Consider the following 24660-nt stretch of genomic DNA (forward strand, 5'->3'; position numbering starts at 1 on the left):
AGTGGAATTTGGAGTCAGACTGTTTGAGGGTGTGCACAGGTGTCTTTTTATACTGATAACAAGTTTAAACAGGTGCCATTACTACAGGTAATGAGTGGAGGAAAGAGGAGACTCATAAAGAAGAAGTTACAGGTCTGTGAGAGCCAGAAATCTTGATTGTTTGTTTCTGACCAAATACTTATTTTCCACCATAATATGCAAAAAAATGATAAAAAAACAGACAATGTGATTTTCTGGATTTTTTATTCTCAGTTTGTCTCCCATAGTTGAGGTCTACCTATGATGTAAATTACAGACGCCTCTCATCTTTTTAAGTGGTGGAACTTGCACTATTGCTGACTGACTAAATACTTTTTTGCCCCACTGTATATATGTATACAAATAAAATCCAATATTTAGCACAATCAATAGAATTTTCATACTAAAAAGTCTTGGAATGAAGACATTTATTTTAGTAACATTTGTAGTGTGATTTCTGCTGGAGTCAAGAAATAAAGAGACACGTGATATAGGTAAGAAGAATGTACGTAGAAAATTGTCAGCATTTGGTGGGAAATGGTCCATTGTCCAGGCGTGTCATAAAAAGAAGATAATTGACTATTTTCATAACTAAAACAGTTTCTGTTGTTGTCCTGGAATTGTTTTGATTATCTCCATTGTCTCCCCAGTACTAGGACTATGGATGTGAACAGTACAATGAGCGACTGTTTAAGAGCAGGTGCCGCAGAATATTCCAGCTCTCTCCTGTCTGGTTCAAAGGGTAGAGCTTCTGTGGTGATATAGTCATACTCCGTGGGACAGATGTCATCTGTGCAGCCACTGCCACTCCCTGAGCCACTTGTTTCTTCACCTTTGGGAAAAAAATAGACAAATATCTGTTTAATAGTCAGCTCTTAAGTAATAGTAGTGTCTGCATACCATATCAGTGCCAGCAACATTCACGAAAACTATAAAGCTACAATATCCATATTTATATTAAATATAGAGAATAATACCAGTATTACTATTTTAGGCGTTATTGGAACCATTGCTATATGGTCTTGTTCTACAGGAATGCTTTGAAATACAGTGTGGTTTTGTGTGTATGAGGCATAACTCACTGCAACTCAGTGTATGGTCTGTAGTATGGAACTATGAAACATATTTTGTTCCCCCTATCCGCCAACAGTTAAAACTATTTTTGCTGTTCATTACATACAGGGATGAGTGAGCATGCTCAGTGTTACTCAGCTATCACTCGATAATCACGGTGCTCGGATTCGAGTAATAGACGATGCTCGATGTAAAACTCAAATCCCTGCATCTATTACACAACCAATAAGCATGAAGGGATGGCTTGTGAGTCACTGTAATGTTGTAGCCATCTTGGTTGTGGCATTGCTGTGTTTTGCTGGCCATCTGACATCATCTGGAATTATAAAAGGACAAGCGCTGCCTGACTCTGCACACTGACGCCATTGCACAACTCTGTGACACTTCGTATTGGAGGGAAAGAGTGCCTATGTGCACAGTATAAGGAATCACAGGCCTGTAGTGTTGATACTGGTGCTCAAGCTGAGCCATCATCCTAACAGCCCTTTTAAGGGCTAATCATTTGTATCACATACAATCTGCATTTAGCCTAGGGAGGGAGAGAGAGTTGCAGAAGCAGGGAAAGTGAAGGAATACAGTCTGTAGACAGGGATCATCATTAGGCACTTCCAAATCCTTGTCCCAGCACAGCAGTCAGCTGTCCCTATCCCAGACCTTGGAACAAAAAAGAAAGTTCCCAGACACCCACCCACAGGCCCAAATGCTGAAAGGGTACATTTCCGACATTTCTGCAGTTTTCCAAGACTTTGAAGACTCCACAAAGATGGTGAGCGGCGATAATGTCTTAAAAAAAAAAATTGGATCAGCAAACTAAATTTAAAAAAAAAATGCTTCTTTATTTCATTCTTTTAAAAAAGTAGTCCAGACAGATAGTAAAATCATGTGGCATTCTTACGTGTTTCTGGCCATAGCCATTAGTCATATTCTACAAATATTTACATGATTTTTTTTTCTAACTTATCTGATGGTCAAATGGAATCTGGATCCTAACTGCAGTATCAGCGGCTATCTACTACATAATACTTGCTGAGGCACCATTCTCTTTTTTTGTTTGTTTTTTCATGATAATGTCATAGTCAGTGCAACTATCTTGCTTCTGTGCCTACTTAAGTCTCTGCTTACAATTAAACATGAATCTTTGCATGCGGACTAGGTAGGGATGGAGGAAGACATAACACAGAGATTGTAGCCAACCCAGCCTTATCTCATCTGCTCAGCGTGGATTGGGTAACAATGAGGAGGTGGACACTGAGGAGGAAAATAAGCTAGTGGCTAGCGCAACCGAGGCTAGAAGCCACACAAACTTCGTCCCCTCTCTACTACGTGGATGTGCTGAGGATGGGAATGAGGAGGAAGAAAGGGAGAAGGAGGAGAAGATAAAGAATCATCATCATGGTGGAGATGGAGAAGTGTGGGCTGTATGGAGATTTTTTGCCTAACCAAGGAGGAGAGGCCAAGAAGAAACACAGCAGAAGCAGGGGTACACTGCAATTTCATGACATGAGCCCAGCACCCATGGCTTTTGTCTGGGTATTTTTACAAGGAATGACATTTTTTTAAGATGGTCAAGCAATATTTAGCCGACCAAATCAGCGTGGTCCCTAATTCCTCTGTGATATTCATCTATTGGGTATCATTGTTGGACCCCTGGCATGAGCTGTCCCTCTATGCCTTGGAGGTGTTGTACTGCCCTGCCACTAGCATCTTGTCTGAGCGGGTTTTTAGTGCTGCCAGAATGGTCGTAACAGACAAGTGCCTTTGCCTGTCAACAGAAAATGCAGGCAGGCTCACTCTCATAAAATGAACAAAGTCTGGATTAGCCCACATTTTTTCATACCACCAGATGACAGCAGCACATAAAGTGTTTGTAATATTCAATATTTTAATGAAGCCTGCAAGTTGCTGCCTTTGAGGGGTCTAGGGATGACCCTCCTTATAATTTCTGTCTGGCTTTGCACTTTCTGCAAAGCCTTTATGACTGTTTAAATACATCAACTACACTATCAAAATATTTTTCCTCAAAATATTTTAAATGGATTCAGTGACTCATCCATACAGCTTAACACAGTTATTGTTGCATTACAGTGGTATGTAAAACTTACAAACAGTGTATAAAAATATTTCAGGATTAGATTACTCATCCATAGAGTATTACATGCTTTCTGTCACATTTTGGTGATATATAACAGCAGAAAAAAGCATTTGAAAATTTTGCTTGCTTCTTCATGTTTCTTACCCACACACTATTCCGTGTTTTGGAGTATATTTTCGCTATATATAGCACTAAAAAAAAGTTTAAAAATGTAGTTGGGTTACTGTCATGGTTGTAGACAGTGTTCCTTCCTTGTCCTCTCAGGGTTAATTTTGTATGGCCTCCTTTTGGTTTGGGGAGGACTATATTTACCTGCCTTTGTCTGGGAATCTTTGTCAGTGAAACATCTGTTCTGGCTGTGTTTCTGAGCCCCTGGTGTGCTTGCATACTGTGTAGTCCATTTGCCTTCTCGTGTATGATCCGGTCCGTGTTCTCGTTCTGTGCATTGCTTCGTGATTCTGTGCTTACTGTTCGTTTCTGGCTCTGACCTTTGGCTTGGTACTCTTACTAATCTCCTGTCTGCCCCATTTTGTACTGCACTGCTGTCTTCAGCTATCTGACCCTTTGCTATGTCCTGACCACTCTCGGCGTCTCTCTCTTTGGCCAGAGCGGGCCAAGGTGGGATACATAATATCCCTCCTGTCAGACAGGGCATTGGAGTGGGCCAATCAGCTGAGGGAGCGCGACGATCATGTGGTGCAGAGTGCTCCGTGGCTCCTGAGCTCTGAAACAGGTCTTTTTGGGACCTTGAGTCACCCATGATACGGTGCTCCAACTGCTGGCACAGACACAGGGCTCATCCATGGTCAGCCATTTTGCTGTCCACTTCCGGACTTTAGCATCTGAGCTGGAGTGGCCGGACAAAGTCTTAATCACAGGGGTATTTTGGAGGGGACTGGCTGACCATGTGAAGAATGCTTTGGCCACCAGGGAGAATCCTGCAACACTAGAGGAGCTAATAGCGGTATCAACTCGCATCGACTTTCGTTTTAACGAGCAAAGGTTGGAGCGAGCCCAGTGTAGGCAGAGGTTTCGGCTGGCTCCCACCTTCGCCAAACCTCTGGAGTCACCGGTCCAGGCATCTGAGCCACATGAGGCCATGGAGGTGTCACAAGTGGGATCTATTTCCCGGACCGCTCGTGCACTCAAGGTCTGTCATGTCTGCTGGCAGTCAAGACATCTTGCCTCCAGATGTCCTCAGCAGTCGGGAAAATGTCCCCATTTAGTGACCGTAGGAGCTGGTTTACTGGACACAGCGGCATTTTCCTCCAAACTGTCCTTCAATGGGACAATAACCAAAGGCCCATCCACTCATACGGTAGAAACTTTGCATGGATTCTGGGGCGGAGGTCAACTTCATATCATCTGCCTTCGCCCAACGGCATGCAATACCCATGGTGATGCTTGACAAACCAGTGACCGTTCGAGTGGTAAACTGGTCAACACTGCCCTCACAGATAACACATCAAACCATCCCAGTTACCCATTCTATGTCACCGTTCCATCAGGAAATAATCTCCTTGCTTGTCATTCCCTAGGAAATTGATGAGGTCCTGTTAGGGATACCCTGGTTACGTTACCACTACCCTCATATAGAGTGGTCCACAGGGAAAGTTTTGTTATGCAGTGAATCCTGTGAGGGAAGATGTCTGAGGGAGTGCATTCAGGTTGCTACTACAGAGGTACCTGCAGATCTTTCCTCTCTTCCCAAACACTATTGGCCCTATGTGGATGTGTTTTCCAAGAAGGCTGCGGAGACCCTTTGCCTCACCGCCTCTATGTCTGTCCTATTGACCTCTCGCCTGGTGCAGAGCCTCCCCGGGGTCGAGTCTATCCCCTATCTCTCCCAGAGATGGAGGCCATGACCCAGTACATTCAGGAGAATATGGCAAGAGGATTCATTAGGAAGTGAGTGTCACCTGCAGGGGCGGGGTTCTTCCTTGTGCAGAAGAAGAATGGAGAATTACGTCCATGCATAGATTACAGGGGTCTTAGCGCCATCAACGTTAAGAACAAGTATCCTCTGCTCCGATATCTGAGCTCTTTGATAGATTGCGGGGAGTCAGGGTTTTTACCAAGCTTGATCTGCGGGGTGCTTACAACCTGATTCACATCTGTGAGGGGGACAAATGTAAGATGGCATTTAACACCAGGGACGCCCACTACGATTAGTGATGCTATTCAGGCTCTGTAATGCCCCTGCCATTTTCCAAGACATTGTAAACGATATCTTCCGGGATATGCTCACCACCTCGGTCGTAATCTATCTGGATGATATTCTTATCTACTCTCCAGATATAGACTCCCACCGGAGAGATGTTTGCAAAGTCTTCAACCTCCTACAGGCAAACTCCCTCTATGCCAAGTTGGAGAAGTGTGTGTTTGAGCAGGAGTTCTTGCCTTTCCTGGGCTATATCATCTCCGCCCAGGGATTGGCTATGGATCCTGCCAAGCTACAAGCTGTGATGGACTGGCAGGAACTCCATTCTCTCAAAGCGGTGCAGTGCTTTATGGGGTTCATTAACTATTATCACCAGTTCATTCCCCACGACTCAACATTGGTAGTTCCCTTGGTTGCCCTCACCAAGAAGGGAGCTGATCCAAAATTGTAGGCGGAGGAGGTCTCCAAGGCCTTCCTCTCTATCAAGTCACATTTCGCTAGTGCTCACATTTTACATTGCCCTGATGTAGATAAACCTTTCATTATGGAGGTGGATGCCTCATCCGTCGGTGATGGAGCAGTCCTCTTCTAAAAGGATGTTCAATGTCAGAAGCATCTTTGCTTCTTCTTCTCTAAGTCCTTCTCACCGGCGGAGGGGAACTATTCCATCAGGGACAGGGAGTTGCTAGTCATGAAGTAGGCCTTTTCGGAGTGGAGAAACCTCCTGGAGGGGGCTTGATTTCCCTTCCAAGTGTACACCGGCCACAAAAATGTGGTTTACCTGCAGACTGCCCAGCGGCTAAATTCTCGCCAGGCTAGATGGTCCTTGTTCTTCTCCCGATTCCACTTCACACTCCACTTTCTGTCCGGGGAGAAGAACACTCAAGCCGATGCTCTCTCCGTAGTGTCAACTGAGGAGGGAGGAAGAGGAGGAGCCTTGGCTAATTGTCCTTTCAGAGAGCCTGAGAACTGTGGCCCCGGTCTCGCTAGAGTCTGTGCCTCCCGGCAAGACCTTTGTGCCACTTGGTTAGTGACCAGAGGTTCTCTCTTGAGCCCACTCATCCAGGGTGGGTGGACATTTTGGGATCAAGAGGACACCCGAGCTCCTGGTGAGGACGTACTAGTGGCTGCATATGTCCAGTGACCTCAAAGACTATATTTGGGCGTGTGTCTCCTGCACCAAGAATCGTTCTCCTCGGCCACAGCCTGCTGGGCTACTTTACCCCCTGCCGGTGGCAGACAGGCCCTGGGAAATAATCGAGATGGATTTTGTGGTGGGCTTACCCAAGTCTCTTAGCTGCACCGTTATCTGGGTAGGCACTTGTTGCCTTTTCCACAGGTACCTTCTGCACGGGCCTTGGTGGCGTTATTCATTAAGCACATTTTCTGCCTATACGGTATGCCGGACAAAATTGTCAGTTACTGGGGTCCCCAGTTTGTGTCTCTGCTCTGGAGAGAGCTCTGTCATGTACACAGCATTGAGCTGCACCTCTCTTCAGCGTATCATCCCAAGATGAATGGGTTGGTAGAGAGGGCTAACCAAACCCTGGTCACATACCTGTGACTTTTTTTTTTCGACCAGGCAGGATGACTGGTCATCCTTGCTAGTGTGGGCAGAGTTTGCGCTGAACAATGCCGTAGCTGACTCCACTGGGCAGACCCCATTCCTCCTTAGCTACGGCCAGCATCCGCGTGTCCCTGTGCCCATGCCCATGTCATCCACCGACTCTAGGGCGGTGGAGGCACGTCACATTTGGGACTGCACACAGGATGCTATCCGGGCCTCCAAAGAGAGAATGAGGGTCTCCGCCGATGCACACCGACGCCCCTCTCCGACCTTTGCTCCTGGTGACTTAGTGTGGCTCTCCGCCTGTAACATCCGGCTGCGAGTTGAGTCCACTAAGTTTGTGCCTCGCTACATAGGTCCCTTCAAGGTCCTGGAACAGGTCAACCCTGTATTCTATCGTCTGGCCCTTCCTCCACGCCTTGGTATCACCAATACCTTTCATGTGTCCCTTCTAAAGCCCATCCACATGTCCAGGTTTGCTGAGTCATCTGCCAGGACATTGGATTCGTCCACCAACGATTATGAGGTGAACGCTTTCATTGGGTGCAAGGTGGTATGGGGCAAAAGGTACTATCTGGTGGACTGGAAGGGTCATGGCCCTGAGGACAGGACGTGGAAAACTGTTGAGCACATTCAGGCTCCTCAGCTCATTGCAGCACATTCAGGCTCCTCAGCAGTGGCGTAACTACAAAGTTAGGGGCCCCGGTGCGAACTTCCAAATGGGGCCCCCCCCCTGCAGCCCTGCCATACAACTCAATGTAACCCCCATAGAATAATGGCCACACATGATGCTCAATACTGTATAACGGCCACCACACATGATGCTCCATACTGTATAATGGCCACACATGATGCTGCATACTGTATAACGGCCACACATGATGCTCAATACTGTATAATGACCCCCCTCCTGTATGCATGGCTCATCTCCCTCCTATCCCATATACATAGCTCATATTACCCCTCCTGTATGCATGGCTCATATTCCCCCCTGCATGGCTCATATTCCCCCCTGCATGGCTCATATCCCCCCCTGCATGGCTCATATTCCCCCCTGTATGCAGGCTTAGCTCTCCGCTCCTGCTCGGCGCGCCGGCTTATGTCCTCCTTCATCCCCCCCCCCGTTCCCCCGTCCTCCCGTCCCCCCGTCCCTCGTCCCTCATACTCACCTGTCTTCCCACTGCACGGCCGTGCCGACATCCCTCGCGCTCTGTCCCGACTCCAGACGGCGGCGCCGGCGCAGCACCTTCTTCCTGCTTGAGCGGTCATGTGACACCGTTCATTAAGATCATGAATATGCGCATATTCATGATCTTAATGAGCGGTGTCACGTGACTGCTCAAGCAGGAACGAGCTGCAGTGCAGACGCCGAGACCATCGCTGGAGCAGGGTGAGTATTCAAGGCAGCGGCGGCGGCGGGGAAGGGGGGGGAGGCCCTGGAGCGGGGGGAGGCACTGCCAGTCCGAGCCTGCCTGCCGGGCCCGGGCCCCTGACCTGCCGGGCCCGGTCGCACTGGCGACCGCTGCGACCGCGGTAGTTACGCCACTGCTCCTCAGCTTTTGTAGTGAGGCCCTAGGAGGGGGGTAATGTTAGGTGTCAAGTTCCTGCCGCTGCACATGGGGAATCTCGAACCATGTCCTCTGCGGTCTCCCATTCTTCCTCAGCTACAGAGGAGCCTGCTTAGCAGAGATATCAGCCCCAGAGTCTGGCTCAAGCTGATACTGTGCATCTGGTTACTAATGCCGTCCCAGGTTCAGCCATTGTAACCTGCATTGATCAGCGGCAAGCAGACGTTCCAGGTGTTCACATTATACTGCCATATACTGCCTGCCATTACCGAGCAGTAGGTGTCATCTCTGCATGGTGGACCCCGGGCTGCGAACACACCTTATATTTTCCTTAATATTATTTGGTGCGTTCTAGCAGCCACAAATCATGCAGCTGCGTCGACATAAACTAAATCTCTGAGCACATTGAAATTCTCGGAGACCACCTGAGCATGCTCGGAGAAACTCGAGTAACGAGCATACTCGCTCATCACTACTTATCACTGTTATAATGCTCACCTGTAGACTATTTCTTTGGAGCACATTTTGTTGGTATATAACCTTCAAAATACTTGTTAAAAATTTTTTGGTATTATATTTCTCACTCATAGGGTATTACATCTTCTTGGGTATATTTAGTTGCTATATAAACCTATAAAAACTTGTTCAAAATGTATCTGTATTATACTGCTCATCCATAAGGTATTACGTAATCTTGGGTACATTTTGTTGGTGTATAACCATCAAAAATCTTGTGAAAAAATTTAGGCCGTGTGAACACATTGCAGATTTAGTGAGTTTTTGTTGTTGTTTTCTGCTCGGATTTATGACGAAACCTGAAGCAAAACCTGATGCCAGCAAAGTGAATGAGAAATCTGAAGTGTCATGCACGCATGTTGAGTATTTTTGACTTGCAGATTTGGTGCAGAAAATAATCTGCGACATGTCAGTTCTCTGTGCATTTTTGCCATGCGTTTTTCAACAGTCAGTTCACTCAAATCAATCAATAACGCAGGCAAAAACACGCATTTTTGCATCTGCATTTTTAATGCCAAAAGATGCAGAAATGGTGCAGATATTGTACTCACATGTGCACATACCGTTATCAGTACTATATTGCTCACCCATAGATTATTCCATGGTCTGGAGTACATTTTCTGTGTATATAACCCTCAAAAGTGCATAGCCTTTATGAGTTTAGGAGTACCAATACATGACAATTTCAACAGAATTTTTGCCAGATTTTGCTTCCTTCATAAATTAAACTGAAATTTCCTATTTTTTAATTTAAAAAAATTTTTGGTTTACTTAAACTAATTTTTTTTTAAATTATTTTTACATTTTGCCTTACATACAAGTAATTATACCGAAAATAATGTTTCTTAAAGTCCTTAAAGTGGAGTAAAAGTGTGACACCATTGTTCTCAGCAGCGATCTGGGAGTCGGAGATGCTTTCCGGGGTCTTCCCATGTTTTTCTCCTTCCATTCTGAACTTTTACCATCCATACTCGAAACGAGCATGCGAATATTAGGAATTGCTTTATTCAAACATCGAGCACCCAAACATTTTAGTGCTCGCTCATCCCTGCTAGTTTTGTATGTTTATGAACTGTCCTGATTCTTATGAATAAAATTTGACATCCACTAAGTTTTTTCAATCAGCATTCTGACAGCACTATACGTGCTGGGATTTCATTTACCTTAATTCCCAGAATGCATCGCTCTTGCAATTTTCCAATGATCTCTCTGCCCTGAAGTGAAATCCTGATTTTTTTGTTATGATTGTAATGATGCTATGACTTTTGATAAATGGGAGAGAAGGAGCAGGGACATAAAGGACTGGCAAAAAATGTATCTGCTATATAGTATTTTTACAAATCCTTTTATGCTCCTAATAAGTCTCACATTTCAAAATAGAAAAAGAAAGTGTCTAGGGAACACAGCCATATTGCCCTCATTCTTTCACGCTGTTCTGTGTCTGGCTGTAAGGCAACTGACTGCAGCAGAAGCCTTACTTACCTTCCTTGCAGTAGGACAAAATATTGTTGAATCTATTCAGCTAAGGGCATCGAACTGGCCATCAAGAGACTAACCCTGGTGTTCTTTTTGGGGATTCCAACGAGGAAATGAGGAAAGCTATATTTCTTGCTTAATTTAATCATTCATTTCTAGATTTAATGTCCCTTTAACACTATAACTATGCTACACTTACATGTAGCTAAATCCAATCCAGTTTTAATGGCGCTGAGTCAGGCAGCTTCTCATTTCTCTTGGGTTTAATGAGCATTTCCTAGTAAGGGGTAAGGTTTTGCCTTCGAGGACATAATGGGCTACTGTCTTTTTCTCCTCCTGCTTCCTTTCAATGACCCTAAAGCTAATTCACCATCTTCTTGCTTGGCAAAAAAAGCAGTTTTTTTGGCAAGCATCATTTTTACAGGTTCTCATCACTTAAATCACTTAATAGACATGGTGGCTTTCCTCTGGGTTCTCCGGTTTTCTCCCGTACTCCAAACACATACTGATAGGGAATTTAGATTGTGAGCCCCATTGGGGATGGTGCAGATATTATCTGTATAGCGCATCGGAATATGATGGTTCTATATAAGCAATGCATAATAAATAAATAAAAATAACGATGTGATCACCCAGGGCTGGTCCCCCTCAGCCACAAGGGCTGCTTTTATATTAATTATTACATTATTTATTACTTGAGTTTTCCAGAAAGCAGTTGCTATCACTATTTAAATGAAGGCCATACAAGTAGCAAAAAATGGCATTAAAATTAGTCATAACGTAATAATGCACATTTTGTACATAGGAACTTCTTCAACTTACTTGTATCTTGAAAGTTAACATCATTTCCAGTGAGAGCGTTCCTCAGCTTGTTTGTCATTGCTCGGAGTGCCATTATTTGCTGTCTAACGAATGTGTCCGGCCTTGTGATGTCTACATCCACCTCCGGATTATTGATCTGGTTTATCAGGCCATCCGTCATGACTTCAGGCAGGTACCTGGAAAGTCAAACTGTAGTTAATTTCATAAAAGTCAATTTCTAAGGAAACGCAGTTCTGGAAGACAGGATCCTGCCCTTCTTTTTCAAGGATTTCTCATGTTGGCAGCCATTCTGTCTCGGATCACAGGAGTCAGGCCTTGTCTCTCAGGCACTTCTCTTCATTTTTCACAGGTTTCTCAATGTAGAGGAGAACTAGCGAGAAGTCTATTTGAGTATTACAATAATTTCACAGTAGGGCACTTGGAAAAATGAAATAAAAAGGATCCAATGCTATGAATTACTTTAATCGGTGGCTGCAGTTAAGATTTCAATGGCTAGGAACGTTGTTTTTTTTTTAGAAATCCATGAGCTTTCTCCTCGTCTGCTTTCATTTTCCCATCATACAGGATGTAAAGAACATTAATCTGTATGAGATCACTTATCGCTGTGAAGCCCTCGGCTGCATTTCACGAGAGCGACACAGTTCAATATCATGAATAATTTGTCAGCATGGAAATTTGTAGTATTAAAAAACATCTGATAGATTAAATGCTAATGGGTTTATTTTTGCAGGATGCTGCTTTATGATGCTTGTTTTCATTCCTAACGATGAACTATCCCTTTTCCCAAATATAATCATCACTAATGTTATAAAAGAGCGTAGAGAGTAAATCATCTGAAGGACTCTCTGTAGTCAGCGCAGCTAGTTAAATCAGTGAAAAATCAGGCCTCTCCTATTGTTTTTCAAGCTTGAATTTTTCCATTTATCAGTTTTTACTGTCTGTCATGTTTGTCACTTTCATCAGTTATACTTTTCTTTAAAAATCATTTTTAACCAGGTACATTCACTTTATTATCTTTTTACTGACTCTGGTTAATGTATTTAGTAATTGTAAGGTACACAAGAAGGAGAGAAAGATGTGGATGTAAGGAAGGATCGCAGTACAACATTTATCCGTAGTGATTCAAAGAACAACAGAAAATTCCAGGTTTGGAAAATTCCTTTCTGAGACAATTAACAACCAGAATGTACATTTACCTTTCTGTAACCACAAACATTCTGATTTTGTGACTACTGAATACTTTATTCTTTATTAAAAAGCAGTTATTAAATATGGTCTGCAACTTAAATGTAATGTAAAAAATGTGAAGTGAATATCCTTCAACATCTCTGCCCTTTTAATGCCCATAGTTCACTGGTATTTCTGTTTTGGGATTTCAGATATCAGAGATGGACTAGTTTTTAAGATTCATTACCAGATAAATGCTTTTAAAGGGAATATGTCAGCATGTTTTTGCTACCTTATCTTACAGTAGCATAATGTAGAAAAAGAGACCCTGAATCCAACTATATATCACTTAGCTTACTTGGTTGTGATACAATCAGAGTCTCTAGATGTAGCATGTAGCAGGGTCATAAACTAACCCCGCCCACACCAGGCTCTGTATGTACATTGTCTATAGACAGTGAGCTGCTTATCAGAAGAGGGGCGGAGTCAAATGAGCAGTCTGTGCACATCAGACCTGACAATGATAATCTCCTAGTGATAAATCTTTCAGTGTAAATAAATACCAGCACAGAGCTTAATGAATGGCACATCATTGAATTCAGTGTCTCAGCCCTTACCTTATGCTGTCCTCATGTTACCTAGCAAAAACCGGCTGACAAATTTCCTTTAGAAAGAGAAGTTGCTGCATGTAGATAAAGATTATGAGGGGATCACTAGAAAATGAGCTCTTTAGTGTCAGAGGGATTAAATACGTATTTATTACAATTATATGACCTTTTGTTGCAGAAAGATTTTTGTAATTTTTTACCACATAACTGCTAATTGCCTCCCATAAGATTATATTTTCCTTAAACATACTGTGTAATATTTACCAGGCATTATAACAATATTTAATGAGATTACCGAGCTTTGCTATGACCATTCCAGCACTGCTCTTGATTGGACTCTGCTCCTGTTATTCTCTCTTCCTTACAGATGGAATGAGGCAAAGTGGACCACATTTTCTTTGAAATCTTCAACCTGTCTTTGATCTCTGTTACCTGCAAGTAAAAGATTAATGTGATTATTAATTGGATGTGTAAAAGAAATATATAATAATGCATATTAAAGCAGATTGGTCATTAGATATCACAATACAAACTGTATAAATTATGACAGAAATGTGTTTAAATCTGCAGAGACTCTTGTCTTGTATTTACTTCAAGAACCGTGAGACAGAATAGCTGTATTATCCTGAGATTGAAATGTGAATTTCTGGAGTTCAGAAATAGAGGTAGACATCTCACGATGAGTCCAAGTGTATTCAGTCTCCATTCACCCAGCCTGACATACAGCGACAGCGTGTAATGAGCAGTGTGAGATCTCAGCAGCAGGTGGTACACTGAGGAGCAGTCATCCAGGCTAGGGTGAGGCAGAGATGAAGTGTATATGTGAAAAAGGATTACACAGCCATTTACTTTCAATCTAAGTATACCAGCCTCATCAGGTCCAAGGGATTTATTTAATAATGTATTCAGTTTGTGCTGTGAAATCTAACGACAGATCAACATTACTAATGACTTAAAAACTGCTCTCTCAATCCACATATCTCACACAGGTTGCGCACCGTTTCCTTTAAACTAAATTCTGTAGGCAGGTTCTCAGTGAGATCTATGTACGACCCATAGATCTTAACAGTTCATTAACATTTTAGGAAAAATGTGGATTTCTGTAATAAGACATCAGCATTTAAGATATTAGTTTGTTTAACTTTCTATTCCTTGAATGTCCATATACACGGCCTAGGATGGTTGATCCTACTGACAGGCTCCCTTTAAAATGTTATGCAAGCTTTGTGTAATAAGATGGCTGCCATTAATGCTCCTGTAGGGGCTGTGCACAGATTCCACAATTAGGAAATCAAGGTGGTAGCCAATTTGGCAGATGTATTGAGTTAAAGTGTTCTAGAGATACACTTACAACAACTTTTGATTTACACTTCAATAAGTAGAGGGGAAGGCAAAGTTTAATATGACCTAGTAGACCTGTAGGAACAGTAACTATGGCGGACTGCAGCTCCTCTGGGTATATAGCAGGGAAAACAAGGATTACTTCCTGTTAGTCAAGTGGGATGGAGATGTTTTCAGCATAAGCTGCCGGGCTTTGAATGGAAATGGAATGATGCTGTATCTGAGGATCCTAGAAGTAGGCAACAGGAAGAGTAATAAAATCAGTCACCCCTAGGCTCCTAATGTAGCATGTCCCGGTGACATAATAAAGATGAAAATTAAAATAAACAATATTATTGCAACTTACCTAAAAATACACTACACATAGGGTTTCATAAATGCTTTGTTAAAGAAACAGGTTCACTCATGTCTATGGACCGTGTCTGGTAAATCAGATTATTGATACATTTGCATTATTTTTTTATTTGCCATGATTTTCCATATGCAGTAAAAACACATTGATTTTACAGTGTTTTATGAAAATCAAAGTAAGAAAATGCATTGTGTAAAAATGCATTGGGTTAAAAGTTAACTTTCTCTACATTTTAGCACTTTAAATGTACTATAGGTGCCCAGACGAAAATGATAACGTGTCACCCATCTGCCATTGAAATAATAAGACAGACTTCCCAAATCAGTCAAAACTGATTGTCATACAATGTGAACATACAATGTATACTGTCAGCGTGAATTAACAATGGTTATGTTGATAATAGTTATTAGTATGGCTGAAGCTCTTAATGCCATCTGGGTATTAAGAGTTTGGTAAACATCAGGGACATCTATTTTATGTCGACAGGACATAAATATTTAAAGGGTTTGTTCAATTTAAAAAGAAAAGGCTACAGATCCTCTATAAGACTGAAAACTTTTTAATCATGTTAGTGTGTGATATTCACCGTCATGACCCCACTGTCTGCCGCTTGCTCAGTAGGTGGTCACATGACTAGATGTAAGCATTTTGCATACTTATAGTCACGTGCTGTCTAGTCTCATCTGTGATGCCTGTACGTTCTGTGTGGTATTTCCTGATGAAGGGGGCATGAGACCCCTGAAACGCGTTGAATAAAACCACTGTGAATCAACTTTACTCTCCTGAAATTCATCTTAGCGGCAGCGCAGAATTTTAACTACAAATCTCCTTTTGAAGACATTATCTTCTATATATAGCATATACCTGTATGTCATCTCTTCCTGTATATAGTATATACCTGTAGGTCATCTGCTCCTGTATATAGTATATACCTGTGTGTCATCTCCTCCTGTATATAGTATACACCTGTATGTCATCTCCTCCTGTATATATATGTACCTGTATGTCATCTCCTCCTCTATATAGTATATACCTGTGTGTCATCTCTCCTGTATATAGTATATATCTGTGTGTCATCTCCCCTGTATATAGTATATACCTGTGTGTCATCTCCTCCTGTACATAGTATATACCTGTATGTCATCTTCTCCTGTATATAGTATATACCTGTGTGTCATCTGCTCCTGTATATAGTATATACCTGTGTGTCATCTCCTCCTGTATATAGTATATACCTGTATGTCATCTTCTCCTGTATATATATGTACCTGTATGTCATCTCCTCCTCTATATGGTATATACCTGTGTGTCATCTCTCCTGTATATAGTATATACCTGTGTGTCATCTCCTCCTGTATTAGACCTCGTTCACACGTTATTTGCTCAGTATTTTTACCTCAGTATTTGTAAGCTAAATTGGCAGCCTGATAAATCCCCAGCCAACAGGAAGTCCTCCCCCTGGCAGTATATATTAGCTCACACATACACATAATAGACAAGTCCTGTGACTGACAGCTGCCGTATTTCCTATATGGTACATTTGTTGTAGTTTGTCTGCTTATTAATCAGATTTTTATTTTTGAAGGATAATACCAGACTTGTGTGTGTTTTAGGGCGAGTTTCGTTTGTCAAGTTGTGTGTGATGAGTTGCATGTGGCGACATGCATGTAGCGACTTTTGTGAGATGAGTTTTGTGTGGCAACATGCGTGTAGCAACTTTTTGTGTGTCGAGTTGCATGTGACAGGTTAGTGTAGCAAGTTGTGTGCAGCAAGTCTTGCCCATGGCGAATTTTGCGCATGGCGAGTTTTATGTGTGGTGCCTTTTGAGTATGTGCAAGTTTTGTGTGAGGCAACTTTTGCATGTGTTGCAACTTTTGTGCCTGTGGCAATTTTTCCGCGTGTGCAAGTTTTGCGTGTGGCGAGTTTTCCATGAGGTGAGTTTTGCACTTGTGGCGAGTTTTGCAAGAGCCTAGTTTTTTGCATGTGGCGAGTTCTGCGCGTGGCGAGTTTTGAGTGGCGACTTTTGTGTTTCGACTTTTATGTGGCGAGGTTGGTGTATTTGTGGTGAAATGTGTGCTGAGGGTAATATGTGTTCAAGCACGTGGTAGTGTGTGGCGCATTTTGTGTGTGTTTTCATATCCCCGTGTGTGGTGAGTATCCCATGTCGGGGCCCCACCTTAGCAACTGTACGGTATATACTCTTTGGCGCCATCGCTCTCATTCTTTAAGTCCCCCTTGTTCACATCTGGCAGCTGTCAATTTGCCTCCTACACTTTTCCTTTCATTTTTTCCCCATTATGTAGATAGGGGCAAAATTGTTTGGTGAATTGGAAAGCGCGGGGTTAAAATTTCACCTCACAGCATAGCCTATGACGCTCTCGGGGTCCAGATGTGTGACTGTGCAAAATTTTGTGGCTGTAGCTGCGACGCCTCCAACACTTTTCCTTTCACTTTTTTCCCCATTATGTAGATAGGGGCAAAATTGTTTGGTGAATTGGAAAGCGCGGGGTTAAAATTTCGCCTCACAACATAGCCTATGACGCTCTCGGGGTCCAGACGTGTGACTGTGCAAAATTTTGTGGCTGTAGCTGCAGATGCCAATCCCGGACATACACACATACACACACACACACACACACATTCAGCTTTATATATTAGATATCCAATTGTAATTAGGGGCAAGTGAAATATAAATAATACTGACTGAATAAAGACATATACACTGGTTGGTCTAACAAAGGTTAGTCAAAGGCAAAAAAAAGATGAAATCTATTAGGTATAGATAAATAAACATTTACTACAGACCTGCGATTAAATTTAATTGCGACTTCCCACTACCCTTCCACGCACCCCAGATAGTAACAGGTATTGCCTCATATATCAAATTTGTGATTATATTATATTAATTTTAGCAAAAACAATACTGGTTTATTTGATATACTTATTAATTTATGCCATTCATTGTTGTATCTAATTTCCTGTGATCCATGTGCTCCTTTATGCTTCTGTTTGTTTAGGATGGGATTTTTGTTCTACCATGTGATGGCGGCCATTTTGAAAACTTTATAACGGCCCCCTAGATAAGACAATGCTAAATAATTAGCAGTAATTGTCTATTTATAATGTATTTTTTTAATTTATGAATTCTCTTTATTTACGAGGGAAACCCTTATATTAGTAGATTAGGCAATGAGTCAATTGACCCTTCCCTATTTTTGTGATGTTTGCAAATGATGGAAGTCAATCCTGAAAACCCAAGATATATTTTCTTTGAATGTTTATAGTCTCAATCTTTTTCCCTAGACATTTTCATTTGAGTGAATGCAGCAACTTCAGGAGCAGCACAAGATATCTTGAAATTTCAAATTTAAGATAAAAGATCTGTGTGCAAAGGCTATAGGTTGAACTTGAAAGTCCTGTTTATATTTCATACCATACATTAATATTTCATTCTTTACTATAGAAAAAGCTCAGTTCTATAGGTAAGACAACTTAGAAAGTAAGGAGTAGAAGAGGGTTAAAATGGTAAGGGACTTTAGAGAAAAAAATGTTATTGGCAAATGTGATAATTAGAGTTGAGCGACCTTGACCTTTTTAGAGTCGAGCCGGGTTTCGCGAAACCCGACTATCTCAAAAGTCGGGTCGAGTGAAATCGGCCGATTATGACGTAAAGTCGGGATCGACCGAAACACGAAACCCAATGCAAGTCAATGGGGCAGCATAGTCGGCAGTGAGTGGGGGCCAGGAAAACACCTAGAGTGCCCATTTTAATGTCAAAACCATCCATTCTTCTTAATGAAGCTTGTCAAGCGTAATTTACCTTATAATAATTGGAAGGCATTTGAAATTGGGGGTCATTTGGCTAAAGTTGTGGTGGGTAGGGCTGGTTCAAGTAATTAGTGGGCCCAGGAAATCTGGACCACGTCACGGCAGTGGAGCAGGGAGAGGTAAGTATTTCAACTTTGCAAGTGCTGTGAACCTGAGCAAGCAGGGGGGGCCCACTCGTTGGCATTGGCACTGGCACAGGGCCCCTCAAAGTACAGCGGTGTGTTTGCACGGCGGGGGCGCCTCCCACCGGCAGCAACACTTTTGCGTACCATGAGAGGCCCTGTGCCAGTGACGTCGCCAACTAGTATTCCTCCCCCCACCTGATGAAGGAACCTGCACTTTCATCTGCACCTTCCTGTTTGTCCCCGTGTAAGGTGGTATGGTATGCGGGAAGGGGGACCTGACTTTCAGCAGGGTCACAATCTTGCAGTGTAGCGTGCACGGGAAATGTTGCGTTATGGGTCAATGTACCAGCAGACTCATCTATCACTGGCTGGGCAATGGGCAGGATGAGGAGGAAACACAGATATAGGCCCAAAGAATAAAGTGGGCTAAATGCAGTTCAAAATTGGTAACACAGGACTAATCAGGGGGCATTGCAGTGGAGGACAACTGGAATGAGAGGCTGACACAGAGAGTAGGCCCAAATCAGTAAGTAGTCGAAATGCAGTTCAAAATTGGCAACAGTAGTAAACAGGCGGCACAGCTTTGTTCAGTGGAGGAGAACAGCAAGGAGTGGCAGACACCGATAGTAGGCCCCAACCCAACTAGTAGGCCAAATGCAGTCTAACATTAACAACTACTTAACGAGCGCCTGAAAACGGAATTTCAGGACAGGAAACCAGGAGAACAGCAAGGAGCGGCAGACACCGATAGTAGGCCCCAAACCAACTAGTACGCCAAATGCAGTTGTTCCGTTTAACCACAATTTAATGAGAGCCTGAAGATAGAAGTTCAGGAAAGGCAACCTGGAGAACACCTTGGAGTGGAACACACCATCTCTCTACACCCCATACCCAATTTGTAGGTCTAATGCAGCGTAGTTTCCAACAACTACTAAACGAGAGCATGATGATCGAAGCATTGGCGAGGAAATCTGGGGAACACCTTGGAGTGGAACACACCATCTCTCTACACCCCATACCCAATTTGTAGGCCTAATGCAGCGTAGTTTCCAACAACTACTAAACGAGAGCATGATGATCGAAGCATTGGCGAGGAAACCTGGGGAACACCTTGGAGTGGAACACACCATCTCTCTACAGTGGAACACACCATCTCTCTACACCCCATACCCAATTTGTAGGCCTAATGCAGCGTAGTTTCCAACAACTACTAAACGAGAGCCGGAAGATCGAAGCTCAGGAAAGGCAACCTGGAGAACACCTTGGAGTGGAACACACCATCTCTCTACACCCCATACCCAATTTGTAGGCCCAATGCAGCGTAGTTTCCAACAACTACTAAACGAGAGCCGGAAGATCGAAGCAATGGAGAGGAAACCTGGGGAACACCTTGGAGTGTAACACACCATCTCTCTACACCCCATACCCAATTTGTAGGCCTAATGCAGCGTAGTTTCCAACAACTACTAAACGAGAGCCGGAAGATCGAAGCAATGGAGAGGAAACCTGGGGAACACCTTGGAGTGTAACACACCATCTCTCTACACCCCATACCCAATTTGTAGGCCTAATGCAGCGTAGTTTCCAACAACTACTAAACGAGAGCCGGAAGATCGAAGCAATGGAGAGGAAACCTGGGGAACACCTTGGAGTGTAACACACCATCTCTCTACACCCCATACCCAATTTGTAGGCCTAATGCAGCGTAGTTTCCAACAACTACTAAACGAGAGCCGGAAGATCGAAGCAATGGAGAGGAAACCTGGGGAACACCTTGGAGTGTAACACACCATCTCTCTACACCCCATACCCAATTTGTAGGCCTAATGCAGCGTAGTTTCCAACAACTACTAAACGAGAGCCGGAAGATCGAAGCTCAGGAAAGGCAACCTGGAGAACACCTTGGAGTGGAACACACCATCTCTCTACACCCCATACCCAATTTGTAGGCCCAATGCAGCGTAGTTTCCAACAACTACTAAACGAGAGCCGGAAGATCGAAGCAATGGAGAGGAAACCTGGGGAACACCTTGGAGTGTAACACACCATCTCTCTACACCCCATACCCAATTTGTAGGCCTAATGCAGCGTAGTTTCCAACAACTACTAAACGAGAGCCGGAAGATCGAAGCAATGGAGAGGAAACCTGGGGAACACCTTGGAGTGTAACACACCATCTCTCTACACCCCATACCCAATTTGTAGGCCTAATGCAGCGTAGTTTCCAACAACTACTAAACGAGAGCCGGAAGATCGAAGCAATGGAGAGGAAACCTGGGGAACACCTTGGAGTGTAACACACCATCTCTCTACACCCCATACCCAATTTGTAGGCCTAATGCAGCGTAGTTTCCAACAACTACTAAACGAGAGCCGGAAGATCGAAGCAATGGAGAGGAAACCTGGGGAACACCTTGGAGTGTAACACACCATCTCTCTACACCCCATACCCAATTTGTAGGCCTAATGCAGCGTAGTTTCCAACAACTACTAAACGAGAGCCGGAAGATCGAAGCAATGGAGAGGAAACCTGGGGAACACCTTGGAGTGTAACACACCATCTCTCTACACCCCATACCCAATTTGTAGGCCTAATGCAGCGTAGTTTCCAACAACTACTAAACGAGAGCCGGAAGATCGAAGCTCAGGAAAGGCAACCTGGAGAACACCTTGGAGTGGAACACACCATCTCTCTACACCCCATACCCAATTTTAAGGCCTAATGCAGCGTAGTTTCCAACAACTACTAAACGAGAGCCGGAAGATCGAAGCAATGGAGAGGAAACCTGGGGAACACCTTGGAGTGTAACACACCATCTCTCTACACCCCATACCCAATTTGTAGGCCTAATGCAGCGTAGGTTTCCAACAACTACTAAACGAGAGCATGATGATCGAAGCATTGGCGAGGAAACCTGGGGAACACCTTGGAGTGGAACACACCATCTCTCTACAGTGGAACACACCATCTCTCTACACCCCATACCCAATTTGTAGGCCTAATGCAGCGTAGTTTCCAACAACTACTAAACGAGAGCCGGAAGATCGAAGCTCAGGAAAGGCAACCTGGGGAACACCTTGGAGTGGAACACACCATCTCTCTACACCCCATATCCAATTTGTAGGCCCAATGCAGCGTAGTTTCCAACAACTACTAAACGAGAGCCGGAAGATCGAAGCTCAGGAAAGGCAACCTGGGGAACACCTTGGAGTGTAACAAACCCTCTCTCTACACCACGGAAGGGCTGATTCTTAGGAAGGAAGGCTGTCGGAAAGAAGCAGGGCGCGTCCGAGGGTGATTATATTCTTATTAGGTATATACTCACCCTCGGACGCGCCCTGCTTCTTTATTTGTAATGAATGTTTATTTGCAATGTGGTTTTGACTTACTCTATTTTTTTGGTAAATAATGATTTTATTATTTTGATTGTTTTGCATCTTCTTGGCAATAATATAAAGAAGACGCGACAGGACAACACTCGGTGGATGCCATATCTGTGTTTAAAATTGAAAAAACCTTTCAGTTAACTACTTGCAGGAGAAAGTTATTGTAGCTGGTGGCCATTTTTAGTACTGTACCAGATTTTTGTTGTATGTGTTTGTTTTTAATGTTAAAATGTCTGCATTTGATATCTCTCCAGTATTTTCTTTTTTATAAGCAAAATACTTATTTTTATATTTTCTGATGTTGGTTCCAGGGGTACACGGGCAGCAGTGGTGTGGTCAGTGGAGGCCTAGTGGAAGGAGTGACCGCAGACAGGCATCGAAGGCCTAAAATAATAACACATGGCTGTAGGCAATTTTAAATTGGTTCCAGGGGTACACGGGCAGCAGTGGTGTGGTCAGTGGAGGCCTAGTGGAAGGAGTGACCGCAGACAGGCATCGAAGGCCTAAAATAATAACACATGGCTGTAGGCAATTTTAAATTGGTTCCAGGGGTACACGGGCAGCAGTGGTGTGGTCAGTGGAGGCCTAGTGGAAGGAGTGACCGCAGACAGGCATCGAAGGCCTAAAATAATAACACATGGCTGTAGGCAATTTTAAATTGGTTCCAGGGGTACACGGGCAGCAGTGGTGTGGTCAGTGGAGGCCTAGTGGAAGGAGTGACCGCAGACAGGCATCGAAGGCCTAAAATAATAACACATGGCTGTAGGCAATTTTAAATTGGTTACAGGGGTACACGGACAGCAGTGGTGTGGTCAGTGGAGGCCTAGTGGAAGGAGTGACCGCAGACAGGCATCGAAGGCCTAAAATAATAACACATGGCTGTAGGCAATTTTAAATTGGTTCCAGGGGTACACGGGCAGCAGTGGTGTGGTCAGTGGAGGCCTAGTGGAAGGAGTGACCGCAGACAGGCATCGAAGGCCTAAAATAATAACACATGGCTGTAGGCAATTTTAAATTGGTTCCAGGGGTACACGGGCAGCAGTGGTGTGGTCAGTGGAGGCCTAGTGGAAGGAGTGACCGCAGACAGGCATCGAAGGCCTAAAATAATAACACATGGCTGTAGGCAATTTTAAATTGGTTCCAGGGGTACACGGGCAGCAGTGGTGTGGTCAGTGGAGGCCTAGTGGAAGGAGTGACCGCAGACAGGCATCGAAGGCCTAAAATAATAACACATGGCTGTAGGCAATTTTAAATTGGTTCCAGGGGTACACGGGCAGCAGTGGTGTGGTCAGTGGAGGCCTAGTGGAAGGAGTGACCGCAGACAGGCATCGAAGGCCTAAAATAATAACACATGGCTGTAGACAATTTTAAATTGGTTCCAGGGGTACACGGGCAGCAGTGGTGTGGTCAGTGGAGGCCTAGTGGAAGGAGTGACCGCAGACAGGCATCGAAGGCCTAAAATAATAACACATGGCTGTAGGCAATTTTAAATTGGTTCCAGGGGTACACGGGCAGCAGTGGTGTGGTCAGTGGAGGCCTAGTGGAAGGAGTGACCGCAGACAGGCATCGAAGGCCTAAAATAATAACACATGGCTGTAGGCAATTTTAAATTGGTTACAGGGGTACACGGACAGCAGTGGTGTGGTCAGTGGAGGCCTAGTGGAAGGAGTGACCGCAGACAGGCATCGAAGGCCTAAAATAATAACACATGGCTGTAGGCAATTTTAAATTGGTTCCAGGGGTACACGGGCAGCAGTGGTGTGGTCAGTGGAGGCCTAGTGGAAGGAGTGACCGCAGACAGGCATCGAAGGCCTAAAATAATAACACATGGCTGTAGGCAATTTTAAATTGGTTCCAGGGGTACACGGGCAGCAGTGGTGTGGTCAGTGGAGGCCTAGTGGAAGGAGTGACCGCAGACAGGCATCGAAGGCCTAAAATAATAACACATGGCTGTAGGCAATTTTAAATTGGTTCCAGGGGTACACGGGCAGCAGTGGTGTGGTCAGTGGAGGCCTAGTGGAAGGAGTGACCGCAGACAGGCATCGAAGGCCTAAAATAATAACACATGGCTGTAGGCAATTTTAAATTGGTTCCAGGGGTACACGGGCAGCAGTGGTGTGGTCAGTGGAGGCCTAGTGGAAGGAGTCACCGCAGACAGGCATCGAAGGCCTAAAATAATAACACATGGCTGTAGGCAATTTTAAATTGGTTACAGGGGTACATGGGCAGCAGTGGTGTGGTCAGTGGAGGCCTAGTGGAAGGAGTGACCGCAGACAGGCATCGAAGGCCTAAAATAATAACACATGGCTGTAGGCAATTTTAAATTGGTTCCAGGGGTACACGGGCAGCAGTGGTGTGGTCAGTGGAGGCCTAGTGGAAGGAGTGACCGCAGACAGGCATCGAAGGCCTAAAATAATAACACATGGCTGTAGGCAATTTTAAATTGGTTCCAGGGGTACACGGGCAGCAGTGGTGTGGTCAGTGGAGGCCTAGTGGAAGGAGTGACCGCAGACAGGCATCGAAGGCCTAAAATAATAACACATGGCTGTAGGCAATTT

The 24660-nt window shown here is 44.0% G+C and overlaps 1 protein-coding gene across 2 annotated transcripts in view; it reads right to left on the reverse strand.

Annotated features, from left to right (window-relative positions):
- Positions 1–429: 429 nt before the first annotated feature.
- GPC6 (glypican 6) overlaps positions 430–24660 on the reverse strand; it is a 1713043-nt gene continuing 1688812 nt past the window's right edge. For both annotated transcript variants that reach the window (XM_069758052.1, XM_069758051.1), the window contains 3 exons: positions 13365–13501; positions 11295–11470; positions 430–850 (listed from right to left, as the gene is read on the reverse strand). In XM_069758052.1, coding sequence (XP_069614153.1) covers positions 648–850; positions 11295–11470; positions 13365–13501 — 516 coding nt within the window. In that variant the 3' untranslated portion in view covers positions 430–647. The remainder of the gene's footprint in view (positions 851–11294; positions 11471–13364; positions 13502–24660) is intronic.

This window comes from Ranitomeya imitator, chromosome 3 (genome assembly GCF_032444005.1).
Source record: "Ranitomeya imitator isolate aRanImi1 chromosome 3, aRanImi1.pri, whole genome shotgun sequence".
In the NCBI taxonomy this organism is placed as follows: domain Eukaryota; kingdom Metazoa; phylum Chordata; class Amphibia; order Anura; family Dendrobatidae; genus Ranitomeya; species Ranitomeya imitator.